This window comes from Tamandua tetradactyla, chromosome 3 (genome assembly GCF_023851605.1).
Source record: "Tamandua tetradactyla isolate mTamTet1 chromosome 3, mTamTet1.pri, whole genome shotgun sequence".
Lineage (NCBI taxonomy): Eukaryota > Metazoa > Chordata > Mammalia > Pilosa > Myrmecophagidae > Tamandua > Tamandua tetradactyla.
This window is the reverse complement of record NC_135329.1, coordinates 25,823,499-25,850,300: the sequence shown is the minus strand read 5'-3', so window position 1 is coordinate 25,850,300 and position 26,802 is coordinate 25,823,499. Positions and strand designations below refer to the sequence as shown.

At 39.0% G+C, this 26,802-nt stretch overlaps 1 protein-coding gene across 1 annotated transcript in view; it reads left to right on the top strand.

Moving 5' to 3' along the window:
* NEFL (neurofilament light chain) overlaps positions 1 to 20,322 on the top strand; it is a 55,868-nt gene extending 35,546 nt beyond the window's left edge. Inside the window, exons 2-5 of the mRNA XM_077151849.1 lie at positions 14,770 to 15,859; positions 16,848 to 16,972; positions 17,408 to 17,727; positions 18,376 to 20,322. Coding sequence (XP_077007964.1) covers positions 14,813 to 15,859; positions 16,848 to 16,972; positions 17,408 to 17,727; positions 18,376 to 18,521 — 1,638 coding nt within the window. The 5' untranslated portion in view covers positions 14,770 to 14,812 and the 3' untranslated portion in view covers positions 18,522 to 20,322. The remainder of the gene's footprint in view (positions 1 to 14,769; positions 15,860 to 16,847; positions 16,973 to 17,407; positions 17,728 to 18,375) is intronic.
* Positions 20,323 to 26,802: the final 6,480 nt, after the last annotated feature.

The following is a 26,802-nucleotide window of genomic DNA, read 5'->3' as shown; positions in this document are numbered from 1 at the left end:
GCTTATTTCTACTTTGGCTATTATGAATAATGTTGCTGTGGACATTCACGTGTGGACATATGCTTTCATTTTTCTTCAGCAGATAACTTTGAGTGGAATTGCTGGGTCATATGGTAACTCTCTGTTTAACATTTTGAGGAAATGTCAAACTTATTTTCCAAGGTAGGCAAACATTCCTACCAGCAAAGTTTGAAGATTCAGATTTCTTCACATCCTTGTTAATTCTTGCTCTCCTCTGTCTTTTTTCATTATGTCCATACTAGTGGGTGTAAAGTGGTATTTCATTGTTGCTTTGATTTATGTTTTACTAATGATTTATGATGTTGAGAATTTTTTCATGTGTTTATTGGCCATCCATTTATTGTCTTCAGGAAAATGCACATTAAAATCTTTTGCCCAAGTCAGTGGTCTTTCAAACATATTTTGCTCATACACCTCTAAAAAAAATTTTGAAAAATCTATATACCCCTTCTTTTGATTTTAAATTAACATCTAAATTTTTCTGGCATAAGTTTAAATAGTTGCAAAGGATGTAATTTTCAGGTATCTTTTAAATATACATGTTTTTAAATAATTTGCTACATTCTTTTAAAAAATATATTGAATGGAGTGTAAATAAAATAGCAACATGTAATTCATCATCAACCTTTTAAGAAACATATGAACAAACTCTTCTTTAACTTTCACCAATTTTATAGTTCCTTTTTGTCCTTGAATACTTATTTCCATTACTCTCTCTACATTACTTTATCCCTAACATAATATATTTTTGCTTGCAAATGTTTTATTGTATATCCTACCATTCTTTACTATAAACACATATAAATTAAAATATTTTATTCCATGTAACCATAATTATCTAAGTATTATATATTTTTTTGGATTGAATTATAATTACTAGTACTATTAGGACACAATTTTTCAATTTTTTCAAATTTGTCTATAGTACACATTTTAATAAGTAATAATTAAAATTTATTTTAATTGTTTTATTAAAATAAAATAATGAAATTTTATTTACAATATATCTCTTAATTATTTCATACATAAATATTACTGATGGCTGGAATAAGCAATAAATGATTCTATTTCTTCTTTAAAAAAAATACAGGGGGCACAGGTGGTTCAGTGGTAGAATGCTCACCTTCCATGTGGGAGAGTTCGATTACCAGACCATGCACCCAAAATTAAAAAAAAAAAAAATACAAACATACATATATAAGTATGCAGGAATAGAGGTTTTAATGTTAAATTTTATATAAATTTTTAACAATGTCACTCTGTATTTGAACTCTTTCCAAATTTTAAGCAGAAAGCACAAACTGATCTACTATAAAAAACATTTGAGTGATTTTTTTTTCCAGCTAATTAATTGGTTAAATACCTCTTTAATTTTGTTAAAAGCAAAGAATCGGAAAGCATCTAGCTTGTATAAGGATTTATCCCTGGATGAAAAAAGTAACTTACTACATTTCTGGGAAGTGTACCAAAAGAGGCTTCACCAACTAGTTATTAATTATACCTATTTATTTTTTCACTTAGAGGCACCTTATTTAACCCATTATACTTAGAAAGACTTGGCAAATTGCTTTTATTTTCAACATATCTTCATCAATACAATTCTAAAACTACAATAAAATTATTTTATCTTTTGTGACTTGTATGTTTCATTTTGTCAAAAACTTATTGCTGCAGATGTAGTTCATTCAATTTATGACAGAGATGGGAAAGCAAAACTAAGACAAGTTTGTAAGCATATCAACTTTAGAGAAGTCTACATATTGTAATTGAAGATCTGTAAATTGATTCCCTTAACACTATCTTGTTGGGGAACTCTGTAAAATCCATCAATGCCTACAGTTTGAAAATAGTTACACTAGGTTAGTGCAAATCTAGATCTAGTATCCACATACCTCAATCCCAAATCCAGAGCGTTTCTCACTCTTTTATGCTGCCCCCCAAAGCTATATGGACATTCAAAATAAACTGCAGAGTAATATCACATCTATAACATTTAATTGTTGATGATACCATATGTTGAAAATCCTGAAAAATCTACAGCAAAGCTACTAGAGCTAATAAATAAGTAAAGCAAAGTGACAGAGTACAATATCAATACCCCCAAATCAGTAGTGTTTCTACAAACTAGTGATAACCAATCTGAGGAGGAAATCAAGAAAAAAAAATCCATTTACAAAAGCAACCAAAATAATCAAATATTTATAAATAAATTTAACTAAGGATACAAAAGGCCTATACACAGAAAACCTCAAGAAATTGCTCAAAGAAATAATGGAAGACATAAATAAATGGAAGGGTATACTGTGTTCATGGACTGAAATTTTAAATATAGTTAAGATGTCAATTCTACCCAAATTGATTTATAGATTTAATGCAATACCGTTTAAAATCCCAACAACTTACTTCGCAGAAATAGAAAAACCAATAACCAAATTTGTTTGGAAGGGCAAGGTGAACTTTAAGAGTTGAAATTAAGAACACAGATTATTAGGAGATAGAAATAGGGTAGAGGTTCGGCTTTTGGTGCTGAAGGAATTCAGATTGTGCAACAGGACTGATTCTAAACATTCAGAAATGGATAACAGTATACTACCTGATTGTAGCACAATAATATATGCACACTGAATGAGGCTGAATGTGAGCATGATTCAGGGAGAAGGACTGGGGCATGTATGAAACCAGAAGGAACGATAAAGGATAAAGATGGAGACAGTATAATTTAGGATTACCTAGAGTGGATAATGATAGTGATTAAATGTACAAACATAAAAGCATTTTTGCATGAAGGAGAACATATGAATGTCAGCATTGCAAGGTGCTGCAAATGTATGGTTTACAGGGAAATGTACAATCAATGCAAGGTAGGCTCTATAGTCAACAATAGCATTGTAACATTGTACCAGGCATTATCCCAAAGCTAAATGTCAACAGGAAGGGCATGCTGTAGGGGTGTGGATTCTCTGTGCAAGAAAAGGAAAGGTTTTCATATAGATTATGGTGGCAAAGGCATGGCCATATACTTAGGTTGGATTGTGCAAATAAAACTATTCAAAAATGAACAGAAGGTGGTGTGATGGTGGCTTAGGGGCAGAATTGCAGAATTCTCACCTGCCATGCCAGAGATCAGGTTCAATTTCCAGTACCTTCCTATGCAAAAAAGAAAAAAAAAAAAAAAAACAGAGAGAAACAAGTGCTAGAGAAAATGATGTGGAGAAAGAGATGTACCTATTCTCTTTAGGTAGGGAAACTGAGAGGTGCAGCCCCTTGGAGGCAGTGTGGTGGTTCCACAGGAGGCTAGGGGTGGGGTTGCTACATGATCCTGAAACCCTGTTGTTCAGTATAAACCTGGAGGAACTGAGTGTAGAGACAGGAATGGACATTTGCACACTGGTGTTTATGGATGGAGGTGGCCTAAGAGTATGGCTGAGGGGAGGAAAGGGGAACTGTGGTACATACATACAAGAGAATACTGAGTGGCCCCGAGAAAGAATGAAGTTGTGAGGCATGCAACTAGGAGAATGAATCTTTGGGACAGTATGTTGAAAGAAATGTAAGAAACGAAAAAGGCAAATATTATCATACTTCACTGATACGGACTAACTATAATATACAACTCAGAGAACTGAAATCGAGAGCATGGGTTATCAGATTAGGGGCCTCTTGTAAATTTCTTACAGCAGTCACATCTATTCCAGAGTTGTAACTATTTTTTTCTAAATTCTGAGATGCTGAGCTGTTTGTGTATACCCTGGTTGTTCTGTGGAACTTCAGATATTTGTGTAACACCAGAGACTCAGAGTAAGAGCTCCGTTTCTTTGGTGCAAAATTTATATTTTGGGTAATGCATTACCTAATTTAACTTGTATGGTCAGTTTAGTTGAACACCATAAGTACATGGAATCTTGAATAAGGTATGAGATGGTTGTTGGTTTGTTTAGATTTGTGTGAGGCCCTGATATATCCCAGAGTAATTTTGACAGTGAATAAAGAAGTATTTGCAAAGTCCCTTTGGGGTACTGTGGAGAAATGAGGAAATATTCAACTTCCCCATTTGGATAATTCCCGATATTCTTGCAAGCAATGGGGACAACCAATTCAATAGGCTACGCCCTTGATTTTGGGGTTCGCCCTAATGAAACTTTCTCCTGCAAAGGAAAAGATAAGTCTACTTGTAATTCTAAAAGTCATCCCCAGAGAACCTCTTTTGTTGCTCAGATGTGGCCTCTCTCTGTAAGCCAACGTGGCAAGTGAACTCTCTGCCCTCACCACTACGTGGGACATGACTTTCAGAGGTCTGAACCTCCCTGGCCATATGGGACAGAACTCCTGGGATGAACCGGGACCTAGCATCAAGGGATTGAGAGAGCCTTCTTGACCAAAAAGGGGCAGAGAGAAATGAGACAAGATAAAGTTTCACTGGCTAAGAGATTTCAAATAGGTTATCCTGGAGATTATTCTTATGCATTATACAGATATCTTTTTTTTAGTTTATGGTGTATTGGAGTGACTGGAGAAAAGTACCTGAAACTGTTGAGCTGTGTTGCAGTACCCTTGATTCTTGAAGACAACTGCATAATGATAAAGGTTTTACAATGTGACTGTGAGATTGTGAAAACTTTGTGTCTGATTCTCCTTTTATCCAGGGTATGGACAGATGAGAAAAAAAAATGGATAAAAATAAATAAATAATAGAGGGTTTAAGAGGTAAATGGAAATAGTATTGATCAATGAGAGGGAGGGGTAATGGGGATGGGATGTATGAGTTTTTTCTTTTTATTTCTTTTTCTGAAGTGATGCAAGTGTTCTAAAAAATGATCATGGTGATGGATATACAACTATGCGATGGGTTTTTGGTGGGCCATTGACTGTATACCATGCATAGACTGTATGTATGTGAAGATTTGTCAATAAAAATATTTAAAAAATTAATTGTCAGGAAAAAATGATAGTTATTACATTTGGCTGATTCAAATGACTTAAAAATTTCTTTACATGAAGTGCAGGCTCCATGAATCATGTGTGACCATAACAAAACCTAGAAAGTGTTTGAATCTTCTCTCTCAGAACCCCAAATTTTGCAGTCTACTATCCCCTGGGAATTGAGATCGAATTCTTAAATTCCTTTCTTCAAAGGGAAACCAGCACTATACAAATTTTAAGAATAGATAAAGGATCAAAGACTTTTTTTTAAAGGAGAGCTTCTATTCTTTATGCTGGGGTTTGTATCCTAGACAAGAAATGTAAGCAGACCTAATGCATGCTCTGTTGCGACACTTTATCTCCAAGCCAGAGTAAGAGAAGCAGCTGTTTTTCTCCCATTTCTTTCACAATTAGCCCATGAAAAGAAAATATTAGAAGAAGGAAATAGATTTTATTGCATTACATGAATGGGAACAAACTCAACTGATAAAATACTGACAGTTGTTCTGCTGCTTATTACTTAGCTCTGTTTTGTTTGAAAGTTGAGCTTAATGCAAATAAGCAAATATAAGTTCCCTAAAAACACCAATTAGTAACTCTTTCTTCCCACAAAAAAAATCTCATTCCAATGACTGTTTTCTTGCTCCTATTCTGTCTTTGGTTCATATTTAAACTGAGACATTAACAAGTCTCAGAGTTTGGATTAATGCTACACTCTCAAGGACTTAATCCCTGATCACTGTAAAATAGCTCATTCTCTTTTGAATCAGAGAACCTCTGGCTGAAAGGACCCGAGATGCCATCTGGGGTCTAGGCCAACACAGAAGTAATTGCTTTCTGTAGTGCTATTGGGCCACCCCGGAAGTAGTTCTTTCCACATCTGAACAACTCTGAATTTTGAGTGAAGCCTAGCTCTCCATCTGTACATTTAACAATGTTAGGACAGAAGTAGATGCTTTACTTAAGTAATTTCTGTATATTTTCCTTGGGAAATTAACATGAAAGGAAATTTTAAATAGGATAACTTCGGAAGTAAATAATAATCAGTATAATGGGCAAAAACTTTTCTGGCAGAAGAAAAAAATGCTTTGAAAATTGAAATATCTAAGGTCTATTCAAAAGCACATCTGTTATTTTAATGCAATTTGATGGTGCAGTTTATTAAATTTGTAGGATAAAGTGATACTGAGAGATGCATGGAATCTTTTTTTAGTTTGTGTTTCCTCTTCCAGATAATATAATAATAGAAGGAATGGCTAGTTAGCAATGAGGCAGTGAGCCTGTATCTGGAGAGAGATGCTCTAACGTAATTTGGTTCTTATAATTTATTTCAGTGATGGATGTCTACCTTCGGAGTCTGCTAATAAAGCAGTGTTGACTTATTTGTGTCTGCAGTGCTCTGCCTAAATGACCATTAGGTGGATAACTTCACTTGCATGTTATTTGAGCTTACTTGACTCTGAGTATTGTTACAAAAAAATGCAATAATGTACAATAATATTTGTTATTCTACAAATAAACTTTGTATAAAAAAAAAGAGTGAGAGATCTTATTTGGACAGCATCTCTCAAGAACAGTTTTGCACTTCGCTCACAGCACTGAAGTGTGAGAGCTCAGACAGTCCTTGACCCAGCTGTGTGATCTTGATCAAGATTCTTACATTCTCTGAATCTCATTGTCCTCATCTACAGAGTGAAAACAATACTTGCTTCACTAGGGTTATGTGAGGACTAAATGATATAATACAGTTGAGTTCTTTAGGCAAACTGCTTAGACTCTAGTCCAAACCTTATTGTCCCTATCTTTAAAACGAGGATGCTTTTAGTTTCAATTCATCAGGATCTTGTGATAATTAAGGATATTATCCAAGTAAATGACTTTGCATAGTGCCTGACCCAAAACGTTACTATTATTGGTATTATACCTTGCACACAATTACGCTTAATAAATGAAAATTCCCTTTTCCTCATTCTCTTAAATCATAGGATTATTATTTCATTTCCCATTAAGCCTTCTCAGGTTCGGTTACCAGGTATGTGCGTTATTCTGTCTTTTTGCTTCTTTTTCTGTCCCTTACTCCCTTTGGTACCTTCTCGGAGTACGAGAAAGAGCTCAGACTAAAGCCTTTCAATGCGTGGATTTTCTTTAGTCAAAAGTCTGGTGGTGGAAGATGCCCCCAAATAAAGCTTTGCAGCTTTCTCCTGATGAAAACATATCCTGGCCAGCCTGAGATTAATTGGTTGTAATTAATATGTATGCTCTCCCAGTAAAATAATACCTTGGAAGTAGAGGCCTTTGTTTTAGGAAGCAGGAACTCTATGTCTATTGGAAATACTCGCTTCCAGCCCCAGCACCCACTCTGGCTTATTCTCACATTCACCTCGTCTTTTTGGTGCTCCTTTCCCTTTCGCCTTTCCATCTTACGCTCACTGCATGATATCTTTAAGTTTTTCTCTTTATCTCCCGTCTCTGGTCAAACTCTATTATCAAACTTCATATACAATTTTAGTTTTAAAGGACTTGTGCCAGCTTTAGTACTTATATTTTCCATGGAGAATGATGTTTTTTAATAGTGATGGAAGGTAAAGACATGAAATTTTAAGTTGAGTAATTACATGCCAGCTATCTGATCAGAAACTGAGAGTAACTGGGACTTCCCTACTTTTCTGGAATTTTACCATGAGGGTGTCTGAAAAAAGAGAGGACTGGTACATTTATTTATAAAACGGCAAAATTCAGAGAAAAACTCCTAGTGAATTTGATGACAGGAAACCTGGGTTTTAACTCTGGCTCCACTGTTCACAAGAGCTATGGTTTGGGGTAAACCCCTTTACCTCTCCAGACCTCGCTGCCTCCTTATCTGTAAAGTGACAATGGTAACACCTGCTCTATCTGCTTCTGCCTCCCAGCACTGCTGCAGGGACCCAATGACACGATGCAGAAACGCCTGGAAATCTTCAGCTTATCCTGTAAATGCCACTACTATCATTTCTTTTATGTGAGGGTGCCATAGGGATCCCAAGGAAAAGAAATTCAAGTATAATGAAAGGCAGAAACTTAAAAACCAAAGCTTGACTGAGGATACTAATGTCTCTGCCTCATTAGCGATTTCTGCTTTGCTTAGAAATAATGTCCAACATCTACACTGTAGAGTATAGTAAGAAGGAAGAATTCGCTCTATAGAAGGGATACCCAAAGAATGACTTACATGACTTGTCAAAAATTAAGAAGCAGGTGGAGGATTTCACTGAAACATAGCATATACAACTCATTTCTAATAATGTTAATTAAAAAAAAATACTGACAATCATTCATTATCACATTTGACATAAAGTTGGAAGGGATTAAAACTATTTCTGCAGGTTTAAACAATGGACAAAAAGTATTTATATTTAAAGATTAAATTTGAAGAAAATGGATGAAAATTATGTTCTAGGTTTTCAAAAGCCACAATAGAAATTAATAACCTTAGCTTTCAAGGTGTTTTTATTTCTTTCAAATAAATATAAATTCAATATGAACCAGTAATGTAAGATTACAAAAAAAATCTAATGCAATATTAGAAATACAATATTGACTCTTGGTTAAAACAGAAAGAACACCTACTTCACATATCTACCGTGAGGTTTAAATCAGTGGGAAATATCTGGCATAGTAAGCAGTCGCAGAAATGTTGGTTCAAGGCCACTGTGACCTGTTTTTAAAAATCACAGCGGTTACTGTTTATGCCATTGTTCTCTCCCTCGTTGACAGCTTTTAGGATGCTGCCTTGAATTATTTAACTTTTGCACAGTTCTTTGGAATTTCATGTGCATATGCATGGGTGTTGCCTGTGCGGCTCTTTAGAAAGTGATTTGCTATATGGTTTAAGCTTTTTTTCTACTGATGTAAAATATACATTCAGTGAAATGCACACATCCTTTTACATTCTGTGAGATTTTAGAGATGAATACCTGTGCATTGATCAAATTTCTCAAGATTTAGAACTTTACCATCACCCTAGAAAGTTCCTTTCTGCCTCCTCCCAGTCATTCCTTGCTACATCACCTGAAGCAACCACTGTTCTGATTTTTTTTCCACCACAGATTCATTTTGCTTGCTCTGGAATTTTATACAAATTCCATTTCATATAAATGGAATTACACAGTATGTATCCCTTGTGTAAGTCTCCTTTCACTCAGCATACTCTTTTTATGTGTATCAGTAGTCGGTTCTTTTTGATTGTGCTCAGATAGTTTTCAAGCCCTTTGAAGACTGGGACCGTGCTACAACTCCCTGCATCCCTCATGGCATTGCACAGAATTGTGCACATTCTAAGTGTTTGGTCAACATCTGATGACTCGATGAATGAATGAACATATGAGTTATTTAATCAATAAATAAACCATTTAGACACAAATTAAGTTTTGCTTTTCTAATCCCGACAGTCTTGCACATGTAAAACTTACCGCACACCCACATTACATATCCTGTTTTCAGAAGCCTGCCTGCTTTATTGTAGGAAGCCAGTCCGGGATCTGCCCGTTGGCAGTTCTGCAGCATTTACTGTGTTTGTGCAGCAAGAAGTACAGCGAGCAAGTGAAGTGCTGCCCTGGACGGGCTCCAGCATGGCTGTGAAAGAGCCATCCTTGGGGCTTTGTCTCTTGCAGACGGAAATGCTTATTCTCTCTCTTTGCAAACACTACACCTCACATTCTTCCGATTGATTTATGAAACCAATGTAAAGATCAGCAAAGAAATCCAGGTGCTGCCTGGAATATTTTTTTGTGGCTAGTTAGTATCCAAATTGCAGAAGCAGCATGTACTTCATTACAGTCAGGAAATTGCAACTGAACAAGCAGGGTTGGTACAGTTGGCTCCGACCAATATCGCTGTGACCTGCCTGAAGAAGCTGCAAGTCAGGTCCTTTAATGTCCCCAGCTTACCCTTTTACCTCTGAGTCCGGTGACTGTGATTAAGGGCAAGACATTGTGTTGTGAGCCTCTGGGGAAAGAATACATTACCGTGGCCAGTCTCATGGAGCAAGAATTTAGAGGTCTGAACCCATCACCATAATTTCTGCTTGGATAGCAGCAAGTTCCTCTCATTTCTAATACTGAACAGGTTCTGAATATAAATGTGCTTTTCATCTTTATTCTGTTCTAATGACATCTTCATTCCTGCTGCAATCTAAATTTTATATAGCCTAATTGTATTTTTTTTTTTTCCACATAGGCAGGCACTGGGAAACGAACCCAGGTCTCCAGCATGGCAGATGAGAACTCTGCCTGCTGAGCCACCGCGGCCCACCCCAAGTGGCACATTTTATGATGCATTATTTCAAAACGTGATGCCATAAAATTAGGCATCTTTTATATTAAAATGTGGAAAGTTTTCTTTCAAACATATTTCCCAAGAGATGGTGAGAGTCATAAGTGATTCCTATGCTGAGCATAAAAATATAAAGGAATAAAATGGATTAGAAGAAGCAGAGAGGAAATATATATTTGTGGCTTCAACAAACTATACATTCTGTTAATTTTATTCATGTTACTTTTTAAAGTTAAAGGTTTGTGGAAAATATGATAAACTAATAAAGAGATATTGAGCACCACTGTTTCATCATAAATCCATTATAGTAATGTTTAAGTCACTTTTTCAGAGAAAATCAACTTACAAGGGTGGAAATGGACATATTTTAATTAGAAAAACGTAGAAATCGTGCACGTGGTTGTTTTAAAGAGTGTAGATCAGCTAAATTGTATTTTAGCTCATTAATTCCTGAAAAAGTTTTGTAAACTGATGTTTAAGGTAGTTTCTAAAAAGTTCTTCCATCAGTTGTGTGTCATATTCCAATGGTAACTTTCCTTTTATTTTACATGTGGACATTTCAGAAATCTACAACAATCCCTCTGCTATACATGTGGAAGAGGCTCATACAATTTATTGTCACTGTTAGCTGTTCAAATGGAACATGCTCATTTAGTTTCCTGAAGGTATAGCTGAGTTCATACTGGTGACCCAAACACATAAGAGACTCCAGAGACGACGGCAGGCAATTATTAAATCGCACAGAGACATGTGGAAGGAACAAATATCAGTGTCTGCAGGACAGTATGAGTAGAACATTCTTCAGTCTGGAAGCAAATAGATCTTAGGTTTGGGTTAGCTGTGTGTGACTGGGAAAATTACTCAACTTCTCTGAGTCTCAGTTTTTTCCTCTGTATACATTCAGGAGCTCCCCTAAAGCAAAGTTGCAGTGGTGAAATAACAACAAACACCTTACCAGGGTTTAAAAATTATTATATTCTAGATGTAGCATGGCTGCCATTTGGTGGGTAAACTCTCCATGCTACTCTCCTCACCCGTCCTAGCGTGGACTCACTGGTACCAACTCTGACAGCACCGAGGTGTCTACCAGAGAGTGAGGGCAGTAGAGGTTCATCTGTTGTTCTAGTCTAGGACTATTCTCAAGCTCAGTGGTGATGGGAGAACTCTGCTCTCCTCACACCCAGGCAGAACCTTTTCATGCGCCCTACCCCTTAAGAACTTGAGCCTAAAGCTGAGCTTTCCAAAGCAGGTGCCAAGACAGAATTTTCTGAGGTGCCAAAGGGTTTCAGAATAATGAAATGAAATGTCTCCAATCACCAGGTCTCATTTATCTAAAGCTTTCTGACTTTATTGGCACCAGAGACAAAGTAAAAGCCTTCTTCTGGTTCTAAAAGAGTTACATGTTATGAGCTCTATGGTAACAGGAAAGTTTTATTTTTTTAAGTAAATTACCTCACACAGTACTTGAGAAGATCACAGAGATACAAGGGATAATAACCAGGGCAGTAGGAATTCGCTTACCCAGTTTCTGGGTCTACGTTTCTTTTGTTGGTTGCCCTCAGCCACTTCCACGTTAGTGGAGAACAGCCTTAGGGGAAAATAAATTCACAAGTGTGCAACAAGACACAAAAGCTTTCTAAAGGAAGAGCGACACACTTGCCAACAGCACTAATGAGGAAGCATTTATAGTAAAGGAAAGAGAAAAGTAAAGCTTGATTCTCTAAAGTGCTCTTTTTACCTTTGCTTGGACCACAGAACAAACGACACACGGGCACTCAGAGCAAGGTGCTGGGAAGAGGAGCTCTGAAGGAGGATGACTGGACAGAATATGAAAACACTGTCAGACATCTAGCAGGAAGGCTGAAAGAAGGATAAGCACAACCCAGACACACGTGGGGAAACTTAAACTCAGGCTCCCCTAAAGCAAGGCTGCAGTGGAGGATGAGGCAGCTATGTCAGGAGCGACTAAAAAAAGACGAGAGATTTATATGAATAAATGCAGTTAATCTGCCCCTCTCCCCACTCCCTGTGGACCAGCTTCAGCAAAAGAAGGGTCCCTCTCCCTCTTCTCACCCTTCCTCATTCCTTTGTGCTGCCTTTCTCAGACACTCAAAGGATGGCTGCAGGCACACCACAAGGCTCCTCTTCCGCAGCCTCTGCAGTAGCAGCCACCTCACTTGCTTCTGGGCAGACTTCTCTGCAGTCAAAGGCTTCAGTGAGGAGGAGCTGGGGCAAAACTGCTGATGGGGTTTAAGATCTGAGGGTAACCTGAAACTCCTAGGGAAGGGAGCTGGCACAAAAGAAGTGAAAACCGAAGATTATGGCATATGCAGACTCACAGACAGTGAATGTGAAACAACGGGGCTTATATAGAGCAGGCTGTTGTGTTTTGTTCTGTTTTTTTTTTTTTTTTTAACAATTCATTCTTCCACTTTTCATTCACATATGGATAATTGAGAGCAGACAAAAATATGTTTAGCTAGTTCTTCTCTCTCTCTCTTTCCCCCAAAGGCCTCTCCCATTATAGACCATGGAGGGAGAAATCAAGGATACGTAGCCCAAGAAAAGCCATGAGAATATGTATGTGACCTGGACTGCAAGGACCAAACAATACTCAGGAAAGCCTAAGGGCTTTAGCCTTGAAATCTTGGAATGCCTGAGTATAGAGGAACCTCTGAGATAATTTAGTCTTGATATACTTAAGCTATCAATGTTAACAATTCTAAATCGGTATTACTTAAAACAATGGAGTGCTTAGGAAACCCAGGAAGGTTATCTGCATTTTCCTCTACATTGAAGAGGGTGGGGATATCAGAATCGCAGGTTCTTAGAGTTGGAAAGGATCTCAGACATTAAGCCTCAGCCCACCCTCCTGCAAGAACAGTGCAGTACCTCCGGAAGCGACTGTGGCACACACTCGAAGCACTTCACTCTCTTAGCAACACCGAGCAAGTGATTGTGGCTTCTCTATGCCACCTCTCCAACTTCTGAAAGCAGTTACCATGTTTCTCCCCAGTTTTTCTATTAAAAAGACAATCAATAAATTGCTCGTTAAATGCTGTTATATAAATAAAACAAAACCTAATATTTTCTTGTTTAGATAATCTTATGATTTTATGAAAATTTCTGCAATCCCGCCCTTAAACTGAAGGGACTCCCTAACATAATGAGGGTGAAAATGCTCTGTAAGCCACAGGGCTGTATCTGGTGCATTACAGCGTGCACACCCTGTTTCAGGTGCATTACAGCGTGCACACCCTGTTTCAGATATCCGGGAGCTTCCTAAAGGATTCCATGGAGTCTTTCCTGTTATATATTTCTTATAGTGAAGGGGGTGGGGTCGGGGACGGGACCAACTGGCTATTTTGCTTTTCTGTTCGAGATGTCTCCGGGCTGAGTTCTCCTGGCAGACCCCACCCTGCGCTCGGACGGCCACAGCAGCTTCCCTGGGAAAATCAGCCACCTGCACGACTTGCCTAAATCCTCAGGTTGGGTGCTACACAGCGCGCCAAATGAGGGAATAGGGCTTTAATGTGATGGATTTGGCGGTGTCAAGCACGAGCGTAGCTTGGTGAAGAAGATAAAGGCAGATAAATCCTGAAGTTCCCGCTGCAGAGCGTACGGCTGCTTTTGCAAGTCGGTCTTTTCCCAGATTAGTTTAAACCTCATTCCCGGCTCTCATCCACCTTACACATTTCAACACGTTAACTACATTAGAAGTTTCAAAACCCAAGAATGAAGTGATAAAAATGAGATCAGGCTTATTAATTACTGTAGGGTTTAAAAATTTTTAAATGAACACCTGCAGTGCCGCAGTTTCACGTATGGGAGTTGGGGGTGGGATTTATCCATCTGGTGTGGAGGGGCAGCTCATTAAAGAAAAAGAAAATTAATCAGGAGAAAAGGAGCTGAATTAAAGAAAGTACCAGAAGAAGCTACAAAGAAACTTAAAACTTTCCTGTATAAATGCCGCATACATACAACCTTAGGCTACACTCGAGCTCTCAGGCCCTAGCGGTACTGAATAGTCACCATGAACAACAAAGGAGACGACTAAGGAGGTCCCTGGTGGAGGAGGGGCGGTGGGTGTCTCCGAGGTACCGGGATTCGGAAAACTAAGGTGTCAGGAGGGAGTGAGAACGAAGTATTGGGGATATTACTTAAGTATCCGAGTGATGGGTGGTCAAGGAGTGGGTTAAGATGGGGGAGGAGAGAAAGGAAATGAGTGAGACAGTGTGGGGTCTTGGAGAAAAGAGAGGGCCTCAAATAAAAGTGGAAAGGACGAGATAGCCGCAGCTCCCCAGCCGCCTGCCGCTCGCCCCCGCCTTTCCTTTTGCGCAGAGTCCTCCCCTTGGCTGCAGCAGCGCGCTGCCCCCACTGGCCTAGCGCGCTCTGATCGATAGCAGGCTGCGTCAGAATTCTCTCCGGGTATAAATAGGGGTGGCAGGACGGCGCCTCGCCGCACACAGCCATTCATCCTCCCCTCTCCCTCTCTCCCCCGTCTTTCCTCCTCTCTAGGCCCCCATCTCCGCCGCCAGCCAGAGAGCCACCGACCGCCACCATGAGTTCCTTCAGCTACGAGCCGTACTATTCGACTTCTTACAAGCGGCGCTACGTGGAGACACCCCGGGTGCACATCTCCAGCGTGCGCAGCGGCTACAGCACCGCGCGCTCCGCTTACTCCAGCTACTCGGCGCCGGTCTCCTCCTCACTGTCGGTGCGCCGCAGCTACTCCTCCAGCTCTGGCTCCTTGATGCCCAGCCTTGAGAACCTCGACTTGAGCCAGGTAGCAGCCATCAGCAACGACCTCAAGTCTATCCGTACCCAGGAGAAAGCCCAGCTACAGGACCTCAACGACCGCTTTGCCAGCTTCATCGAGCGCGTGCACGAGCTGGAACAGCAAAACAAGGTCCTGGAAGCCGAGCTGCTGGTGCTGCGCCAGAAGCACTCCGAGCCATCCCGCTTCCGGGCGCTGTACGAGCAGGAGATCCGCGACCTGCGCCTGGCGGCGGAAGACGCTACCAACGAGAAGCAGGCACTCCAGGGCGAGCGTGAAGGGCTGGAGGAGACTCTGCGCAACCTGCAGGCGCGCTACGAAGAGGAGGTTTTGAGCCGCGAGGACGCCGAGGGCCGGCTGATGGAGGCGCGCAAAGGCGCGGACGAGGCGGCTCTCGCCCGTGCTGAGCTCGAAAAGCGCATCGACAGCCTGATGGACGAGATCGCTTTCCTGAAGAAAGTGCACGAAGAGGAGATCGCCGAACTGCAGGCGCAGATCCAGTACGCGCAGATCTCCGTGGAGATGGACGTGTCCACCAAGCCCGACCTCTCCGCCGCGCTCAAGGACATCCGCGCGCAGTACGAGAAGCTGGCTGCCAAGAACATGCAGAATGCCGAAGAGTGGTTTAAGAGCCGCTTCACGGTGCTGACCGAGAGCGCTGCTAAGAACACCGACGCCGTTCGCGCCGCCAAGGACGAGGTGTCCGAGAGCCGCCGCCTGCTCAAGGCCAAGACCCTGGAGATCGAAGCTTGCCGGGGCATGAACGAAGCCCTAGAGAAGCAGCTGCAGGAGCTGGAGGACAAGCAAAACGCCGATATTAGTGCTATGCAGGTACAGCCCCATCTGAAACAAGGGGGGTGGGGGTGGGGGAGGAAGGGTGTGGGTTGCGGAATGGAAGGAGGGCTGACCCGCGCGCATTGAAAGTGAAGTCCAGGGACAAGGCCTCTCTCTGCATATGGTTGTTAGGGGGTAGGATTTAACTCCTTAGAGATTGTGTGGGAGGGTGGGGCATTAGGAGGGGGGGTGGGATGTGACTGCAGTCTGGGAAGAGTTGCTTGATGCGGTTGAATCTATTTAGCATCAAAGCTGTTCAGCCCTGCAAGGTGACTGGGTGGGGATGAGAGATGAGAAGGGGCTTGGGCGTTGCCTGCTGCCTGCTGTGACCTCTGCTCACAACTGTCTGCTTTAACCAGGAGTTGCTTTGCGTTCCATATTGGAAGATCTGATTAATAAATACACCCAATAGCTCTATTACTTCGGAAAGATAACTGACCAACAAGCATTATGACCAGCCAATCCTTTCCCTTAGTAGCTAGACAGGAATACAATTAAAATGACTTAATTTTAATTAAGGTTCACGATAAATCATCTCTTATTTTTTAAGGAACTCCTACTTCTGGGGAATAAAGAAAATAACATACTAAATAGAAAATATTTTAGAAAAAATAAGATTTTTTTATCTAGATACTTCCTTTCTCCCGTAAAGAAAATGGGTTGCTTTTCTTGTGTGTGACTTGAATAAACATGAGTTAATCAGCGAGTGAGAAACAAAGTTTGTCTATTGATTCAGTTTCCTTGAAGACGTTTTATGATGATAGTGTATATTAAGTAAAGAAACAAAAATGATCTTTTCTTTGATTAATTTTGTTTGTTTTCATCTCATGCTTCCTGACGTTTGAAAAGGTTTAAAAATTTTAAAAAGACAGTTTTTTAAGGAGTGTTCTTCTATGTTAATTGAAAGCAGGCCTTTGCACCAATACTACAGTAAAATAATAGCAATAGGGATTTATGCTTGGATTTTTTATTTCTTTTCCGACAGGACACAATCAATAAATTGGAAAATGAATTGAGAACCACGAAGAGTGAAATGGCACGATACCTGAAAGAATACCAAGACCTCCTCAATGTGAAAATGGCTTTGGATATTGAGATTGCAGCTTACAGGTAAAAAACAGGGGGGCACAGGCAGCAGCCACTAAATCTTAGAAAGAAACAGATCCATTTAAAGTGATGTTGAATCAGAAACCTTCAAGAATAGTCAGTTATCTTTGTAGTAATTGAGTATTAGTTTTGTGGCCTCTTTCAAGAAGATGGTCTTTATATAACAAGTAAGAGAGTTTAACCTTGTAATAATAAATCCCATTCTTAGCTTTCTATTCCATTTTAAATCTAATAGTATTATTATAAGGTGTTTTTGTTTTTCTGGTCTCAGTCATAAAATCCCTACTCATTAAGTTTTGATAACTCCCAAAGCTGTTCCAGCTTGCATTTGCCTGTAAGGGTGGCATTAGGGCCAAGCAATGCAGGGTGGGCTGCAAGTCATTAAAAGAATTCCTTGTACTTGTGATTTGTAATCCCATTTTCCACCTGCCTCCCCAGGAAACTCTTGGAAGGCGAGGAGACCCGGCTCAGTTTCACCAGCGTGGGAAGCTTAACCAGTGGCTACTCCCAGAGTTCCCAGGTCTTTGGCCGATCTGCCTACGGTGGTCTACAGACCAGCTCGTACTTGATGTCCACCCGCTCTTTCCCATCTTATTACGCCAGCCACGTCCAGGAAGAACAGATTGAGGTGGAGGAAACCATAGAGGCAGCTAAAGCTGAGGAGGCCAAGGAAGAACCTGCCTCTGAAGGAGAAGCTGAAGAGGAGGAGAAGGAGAAGGAAGAGGCTGAGGAAGAGGAGGGAGCTGAAGAGGAAGAAGGTATGATTTTTGTAAAAAAGCCCCTAGAATTTCCACTACAAACTGTGTGTAGATAGTAGGAGGTGGATAAGACAAATAAATCATTGCTTAATCCAAGGGAGTTTTTTATTCATCTGTGATTTTAGAACCTTATATAATACATTTATCTATTTATGCAACAAACATTTAGTAAACCCTTAATTTATAAGGGTGGTAATTTGTCAAATTGGCTGTCCCAGAGATACTCATCTTTATGTAGCTTGGCAGTTTTTTTAAAATAACGTTTTAAGATATCATCCTCCTGTTGCCTTTTAATTCTGATTAAATTTCATTTTTTATATACTGATTTAATGCAGCAGTTTGCTGTCCTAAGGAGTGAGAGTGAATACCAGACTCTTAATGAAAGACAACTGAGTTTAGGTCTTGGAGAGGAATAAAGTGTCCAATAATTAGAAGTAATTTCATCCCATTAAAATATGTGTGTTCAGGGGTAAATTATTCATGGTAGGGAGTGTTCGTCTTATCATCTTATGTGCTTTCTCAGAGCTGAGGTTGAAGGTAAGTTCCATCCTGATATTTGTGTTTTCACACAAAACCTTGCAGAAATAGCTTGACTGGACTTGCCCTGGATTTGATTTTTTTTTTTTTAATTTTCTTTTTATTCTATAGCCGCCAAGGAAGAATCTGAAGAAGCAAAGGAAGAGGAGGAGGAGGGAGGTGAGGGTGAAGAAGGAGAAGAAACCAAGGAAGCTGAAGAGGAAGAGAAGAAGGATGAAGGTGCGGGTGAGGAGCAAGCAACAAAGAAGAAGGATTGAACCCCCTTGTCCTTAACTAATTCAGGAATAATTCTCCCGAAATCAGGTCAACCCCATGGCCAACCAGTCAGTTGAGTTCCAGATACTAAATGAATTAAGAAGTCAATATATGTATAATTCTGAGATGACTTAGGCTGGACTTTCAATGTCGTGCTATGAATTTTCTCCTTATGCAGAGTATCTGTTTGCTTGCAGAGTGGCTTTCTGGCTTGCTGCCAGCCTGTGCATGGTACATGCTTATGAGTTCAGGATCTATGACAATGTGAATAATTCAGATGTTTACAATAAAAAAAAAACATGAATAAATGAATTCACTAATGTTAATGTTAAACTTCATGGAAAAAATAGTACTTTGAACCTTTGGTGGTTAGAAATTAAAGACCTCGAGTTATGTGCAATAAACAGTAAATAAAGTTATCCTGAATGACGTATCATTTTTACTGTGGTTGTTGACTTAATTAAAATATCTTAAAGAAGGCAACAATACAAGCCAGATATACAAGTGGAAAACTGACCTCCAAAATACTTTGATAAAGTCAAAATTTTGACAGTTGCCATGCATTTTTAATTTGGTAATTTTAATTTGGTAATTTTAAGGGATACAATTAGGTCATGACCATTCATGAAATCTCTCCCTTCAAAAATTTTGCTGATAATAAATTTGAGTAAATGAGAGAATCTAGAGTTCTTTTAAAATACATACATATATATATATATATACGTTGCCCCAGAAAATGTACCTTATTTAGTTGGGGAATGACTTTCTTAGAGGAAAGACTGCAGTTATGTGGCCAGTATATTCTTTATATTAAACAGATAATCTTAACACAAGTATGTAATGATAAATGCAATATGCATAGAACATGAATTGCAGACATCCATCACTATAAATAAATTGTTCTATAGTCTATGATGGGCTGAAGTTGAAACCTCAGCAAATGATATAATGAGAAAGAAGAAATTTTTACCAATGTATGAATTGGGAAAGAGAAGGATATCAAAGATTATGTGCCACTGCAAACATGTTGCTTGTAATCCTGAGCTCATGATTCAGTGTATTGTTCAAGTCTGTTGTGTCAAGTAAAGAACATTCAATGCCACACATTTTTAACCTTTAAGAAATTACAGATACATGGTAATGAAATTGTTACTTATGGGGGTGGGGAGATTATATACTTGTGCGTCACATTGGCCCTGCTCTGCATGTATTTACTGAGAAATATTCAGATTTCAATGATAGCTTTAACTGGTTGGACACTGCATCAAATACATACTCATCTCTCATTCCTGTCCACTGTAAATTTCTGAAAGCTCTTAACACTTGCATTTGATGTGGAATGTAGATGAAATTATTGACTGCTGTCCTGCTTCTGTGCTTAAACAATTGGCTTTGTCAGCTAATTTATTTTGACATTTGTTATTTAGACACTTTTAAAGGTCATGAATTTAACTCGAAGCAAAGTGGTCCCCATTTAAAGTTATCTGAGCCTTTCACACTATCTATTCTTAATTAAATGTGTGTTACTAGGCAAATAGACAAAATATTTCTTTATCTCTCACGATGATATGAACTCGAAATATGAAGGTTCTCAGTACATAAGCGTGTATAAAGACTTGGTGTCACCTCAGAAACCAAGCTTTTCATCTTTATGTTCTTTAGACATAAAACGATGCACATGGTAATCTCAGACACATGCAAAACATGTCTACAAAGTAATTTTAGCCAAATGGAAACAGCTGGTTGATCTGAGAATTATTTTGGTTTAAGTAAGAACGCTGTACCATACTCTATCCTGTGTGCCATAATAAAATATTAAAAAACTAAATTAAATGTGTTTGAATTTTTTTTTCTAAAAAATATTCCCAAATTTGGTATTTTGATTAGTACCCATCTTTTTTTTTTTTTTTGGTCCCCACAGAACTGTAGTCTTTTTTCAGTATTCCCTTTCCTATGAATGGCATCACCTCCCCAGTAATCCAATTCTGTAAAAGACTCCTGGGCATGGCATCATACTTCCTATTTCTCACTTCAACCCATCTAGTCTAATCTATCATCAATTCCTACTGATCTTACTGCCTACCCTAGCTCCATCCTAATGAGTCTTCCAGTGTCTTAACCCTCCTTTAATCAGCACACTGCAGTAGGGAAATCCTTTTTAAAAATAACTTTATTGAGATATAATTCACCTACCATACAAATCAACCATTTAAAGTACATAATTCAATATTTCTTAGTTTATTCATAGATATGTGCAACCACAACACTGCCAATTTTATAACATTTTCATCACCTCAAGATAAATTCCATATCCTTTATCTATCACCCCATTTCCCCTTGCCCCCAACACCAGCCCTAAGAAACCACTACTAAGCTTTCTGTCTCTGTAGATTTCCCTATCCTGGACTTTCATATGAGTGAAATCATATAGTATGTGGTCTTTTGTAACTGGTTTCTTTCATTTAACATAACGTTTTCATGGTTCATTCATGTTATGGCATGTATCAATACTTCATTCTTTTTTTTCATGGCCAAATTATATTCTGTTGCTTGGATATACCACATTTTGTTTATCCTAGGCTATTTTAATGAAAAGCAAATTTGATCATGCTACTTAATTAAAACCCTCCATAGCTTTCCGTTTCTTTTAATATAAAAAAAACAATATCTGTAATATGATCTCTAAGACCTACACAGACATGGTCTCTACCTGCTTCTGCAGCCTCATCTTATATGTGCCCCTTTGCCCTTGATTCTGGTGTTCCACCATTCTGGACATATATTCTCTCATCTGCTATAGCATCTTTGCTTATTCCCAATCCTAGAGCTCTCATCTTCTCCCTCCTTCCCTCATCCTTGCCCAATCAGTTCCATCTTAACCTTCCGATTTAGGCTCTATTGTCAGCCCCTTAAAAAAGCCTCCCTTGATCTCTTCTGAGGGGTTAAATTCCTCTATTAAATGTACTCATAAGGCCAGGTCAACCTCGTAGATTTTTTCATACTTGTATTTGGCATCTATTTGCATGATTGTTTGATAAGTATCTGCCTTCCTCCTACAGCCTGATCTTCAAAGGCATGGGAATCAGGGACTCAACCCCCTGTTGCTTGCCATCTTATCCCAAGCATCTAGCATAGTTCCATAATAGAAGCACAATAAATATTTATTAAATATACAACTTATTAATAGATAATAATGCCTTTCTGGTGAGTAGAAAGCCAAGACTATTCAATAATCCATCCCAATCTAATTAAGACAATGTGGAAAGAACAGAGAACAAAGAACCACATGTCCATTCTGGATTCTAGAGCTGTTTTGTTATGGATCACTGCCACTTTCCACCTCCAAGTCCTCAATCTGCTTATTCATGTAAGATTCAGCAGATGATATCTCATGTTCTTTTGTAGAGTCATGATTCAAACTTTTGCTGCTTTATTTTTGCAGCTTAGGATAAATGGTTGTGGGAAAGATTATATGTACACACACATATAATCATATATAAACATATGTGAATATATATGTACATATATATATCTCCACACTAAAATTCATCATCTAAACGGAATTACAATGTTTTGTGTAAAACTGTATTCTAAGAATTAAATTGGTAAACAATTAACTTGTTTGTTTTTTCCCCACAGTGAGATTCTCGTGCTGTCAGAGTAGCTGCAGTGTCCCAGACACTGTTCTAAGCACTTCATGCATAGTAACTCATTTATTCCCTACTTAAAATTATAGTAGAGGCCAGTATAATTATCATTCCCATTTTACAGATGAGGAATTGAGGTTAAGAAGTCTACTCAAGATTACACAAGTAGTTTGTGCAGGGTTGGGATTCAACCTTACAGTCATCATCCCCATTTATGTTCCTATATTACAGGTGAGAAATTAAGATTAAGCAATTTGTTCAAGGTCGTACTGTTGGTAGCAGGGCTGGGATTCAAACCTTTAATAGTATCCCACACTGTATGAATTTGCAGTCTTATCCATACTCAGAATCAGAACGTATTTTGTGACTATGGCCTAAGAGATTCCAGGAGTCTAACATGAGAGTTTTCCACAGCAGTCAGAACTTTTCCAATGCAGCCTTTGTGCCATTCAAGGGGGCACATATACACTCAATATGTTAAACTGGAATTACTTGTGATGCTCAAGCTTTTCTTAATTCCTTTGGTTATCTATGCCCCTATCTTAATTCCTTTGCTTAATGTTAAGCTATTGGAAAGTAGAAACCAGCTCTTATAAAGAGAGATGGATTAGAAATTCATCTACTTCAGGGATGTTGGTTGTTATGGGTTGCACATACTGTTATTCTTCTATAATTTTCAAGTTCTATTTATATTTTACTGATTCTCAGTTATTTTTTTCTCTCCTAGACCTTCTGGTCTTCCTTCTCCTTTTATTTCTCCTTTTTTTTTTTTTTTCACGTTTTCTTATTGTAAGCTATTTCAAATTGTTTGGGGAGGGAAGTACAGATTGGCTACATTGAAAAAAAAAAAGGCTCTGTTTCCTTCCATATTCCCTGTGCTGGTTTGAAGGGAAGTATGCCCCCTAAGAAAAGCCATGTTTTAATATGGATCCCATTTCTTAAAGGTAGAATAGTCTCTATTCAATGCTGTGTATTTGGGACTGTGATGGGATCATCTCCCTGGTTGATGAGATTTAGTTAAGAACGGTGGTTAAACTGGATTAGGGGATGACATGTCTCCACCCATCTGAGTGGGTCTTGATTAGTTTCTGAAGTCCTATAAAAGAGGAAACATTTTGGAGGATGAGAGACTCAGAGAGAGCAGAGAATGCTGCAGCACCACGATGCAGAGTCCACGAGCCAGCAACCTTTGGAGATGAAGAAGGAAAGTGCCTCCCGGGGAGCTTCATGAAATAGGAAGCCAGGAGAGAAAGCTAGCAGATGATGCTGTATTTGCCATGTGCCCTTCCAGCTGAGAGAGGAGCCCTGACTGTGTTTACCATGTGCCTTTCCAGATGAGAGAGAAACCCTGAACTTCATCGGCCTTCTTGAACCAAGGTATCTTTCCCTGGATGCCTTTGATTGGACATTACTATAGACTTGTTGCAATGGGGACATTTTCTCGGCCTTAGAACTGTAAACTTGCAACTTATTAAATTCCCCTTGTTAAAAGCCATTCCGTTTCTGGTATACTGCATTCCAGCAGCTAGCAAACTAGAACATTCCCCAACAAAATACTTGCATTTTGGGGGCAAAATAATTGATAAATATTCCTAGAATGGCAAAATTTTAATATGTATCAGAAATTCCCATCAACGTGGACAAAATGGAGAGCTTCTTCTTTCTTCTTCGACAGAGAATCAGATGTCTGATTTGGTGCAGGTTTCTTTTTCCTTTTGGGAAAACATCCAGCAGAATGGAGTGCAGTGAATGACACAAGCTATGCAGTGAACACCATTTTCAGTTTAAGGTCCCCTAGAAAATTCCCAGGGGAGATTCTTATTTGAGAGTTAGAAAGCCAGAGGGTAAAGCATCATGGGAAGGAAGAAATCTATAGCAGCTCCAGAAAGTAAAAATAGAACAATTTTGTCAGCCATTTTATTCTTCTTCAACATAGACAATTGTTTACATATGGAGAGTGTGCAAAAATAATACAACAATGTTAAAAACAAATTTCAAAAGAAGAAAATCACATTTCTTCCATTCAAACACAATTGTTTTTTATTTGTATATCTTCCTCTAATTCTTGCTTCTCTATATACATTTTTTTACGTAAATCATCTGTTCATTCCACAAATATTGATTGTTCACCCTGTGCCAGGCATTGTTCTAGTACAGGGAAGGAGGCAGAAAATGTCCCCATTTTCAGGGACTTCAGTTGTGTATGTGTGCACTTGTGTGCACATGTATGTGTGTGTGTGTGTATGTGCAGACAGTGAACAAGTACACACAACAACAAACAGGTAACCTTTGATCTGAGCCAGGCATACAATGGCCTGACAAATCACTCCAAAGACAAGTGGCTTAAAACAACAACAATCACTCAATATTTCTGTTTCTGCAGATCAGGAATTTGGGCAGGTCCCAATTGTGATGTTCCGGCTTGGGGTCTCCTATGGGGTTGCAGATAGATGCTGACTGAGTCTGCTGTCTTCCAAGGGCTCACTAGGGCTTAGGACATACTTTAAGGTAGCTTACCTGCTTGGCTAGGAAGCTGGCCCCTCTGCATGTGGATCTGTCTACAGAGGCATTTGAGTAATCTTGTAGCCTGGTAGCTGGCCTGCCCCAGAGCAAGACTTCTGAGAAACTAAGGCAAAAGTTGCAATGCCTTTTATGAAGTAGCATCTGAAAATCATATTCCATGAGCACCACCATATCATGGAGACCAACCTGCATTGATTCAGCACTAGAGGAAATCACACAAGGCCATAAACATCAAGATGGGAAAATCATTGGGGGCTATCACGAGATAGTGGGGCACGTGGCTATTTCTTTAATGAACAACAATCATCCATTCCAGAGATTTGGAAACAGTTCCTGTTTCAAATGTTTCCCCCAGCTATTCCCATTAGTCTACTTATTCTTATTTGATCATGTGTCCCAATTTAAGTCCAAAAATATGCTTGTGAAGATTATATACAGCTTGACAATAAATGAAGATTATAAATCTTCATTCAATGATATCATCATTTTTGTCTTCTATTGAAGTTTCTTCAGTAATTCCCATAATGAGATTATAGATTCAAAGGCCATTATGTCCTCTTTTTTTTTCATGGGCAGGCACCAGGAATCTAACCGAGTCTCAGGCATGGCAGGTGAGAACTCTGCCTGCGGAGCCACCGTGGCCTGCCCAGCCATTATGTGCATTTTAATAGCTCTTGATATGTATGCTCATATGTCTATCATATATAAAGGTTGATAGCTATATTCCAAGGCCCTAGCTTTCCTGCATTAATTCATTTGAAATAAAACATGTATTATTCTAGTTAATTTGAAAAAAGATGTCAATACCTTAACTTAGATTAGATGTAGCAGCTAAAAAAAGTGTTAATTACTTTCTTGGGTGGTTAAACCCAACCCAGTTGAGTCCTCAGATTAAAATATATAGGTTAGGTCTGATAAAGGACACATAGCTTTAAATGGGACACTTCTAAGAAACAAAAAAAGATATGTTGATTATGAATAGTTGTTTTAGTTTCCTAGCTGCTAAAACAAATACTATACAATGGGTTGGCTTAAATAGCAGGACGTTATTAGCACACCGTTTTAGGCTAGGCCAAATCTAAAATCGAGGTGTCAGCAAAGGTGAGGCTTTTAGCCTGAAGACTGTGACATTCTGGGGCTGGCTGCTTGTGATCCTTGGTCCTTGACTTTTCTATCATATGGAAATGCAGACGGCAACCCCCTCCCCCTTCTCTTCTCTTTTCCACTTTTTGTTAACTTTCAGCTTCTGGTTGCTTCCTGTGGCCTCTCTCTCCATCTGACTTTTACTCTGTTATAAAGGACTCCAGTAATCCAGACTAAAGCCCAACTTGATTCAGTTGGGCCACACCTTAACTGAAGTAACATCCTGAAGTCATCCTGTTTACACTGGGTCCACATGCACCAGAATGCAGACCAACACCAAGAACATGTCCAAACTGGGGTACCCAACGCAATCCACCATAGCTGTTTTTACAACTTTTTTTAAACCGAGATACTGTAGGTGAGGCTCAGGTTTCTTGTACCTAGTATTTTAACTTTAATTTGGAAGTGATGGTCATTAATCTTTTTGCTCTTAGATAAATCTCATTCTTTCAATTTATAACTACTCCACATCCTTATAATTTTATATGAAGTATACATCATTTCTTGATGATTTTTGTTGTTGTTAGAGAAGAGGCAGGCTTACAGAACAATCATGCATAAAATGCAAGATTTCCATACACCACTCTAACACCAACTCCTTGCATTGGTGTGAAACATTTGTTACAATTGATGATAGCACCTTTTTATAATTGCATTATTAATTAAAGTCCATAGTTTAACTTAGAGTTCTCCATGTACGTAGTACAGTTCCATGGATTTAAAAAAAAATTTATTCTCCTGATCATATTTAGTGATAATTTCAGTGCTGTTAATTTACTTCACAATGTTGGCCTACAATTACCACCATCCATTACCAAAAGATTTTCATCTTTCCACATAGAAACTCTAGACATTTTAAGCCTTAACTCCCCATTTGTTATCCCTGCCCTGTCCCTGGTAGGCTATATTCTACATTATGACACTATGAGTTGCTGATTCTAATTGTTTCAACTCAGTGTGATCAAACAAC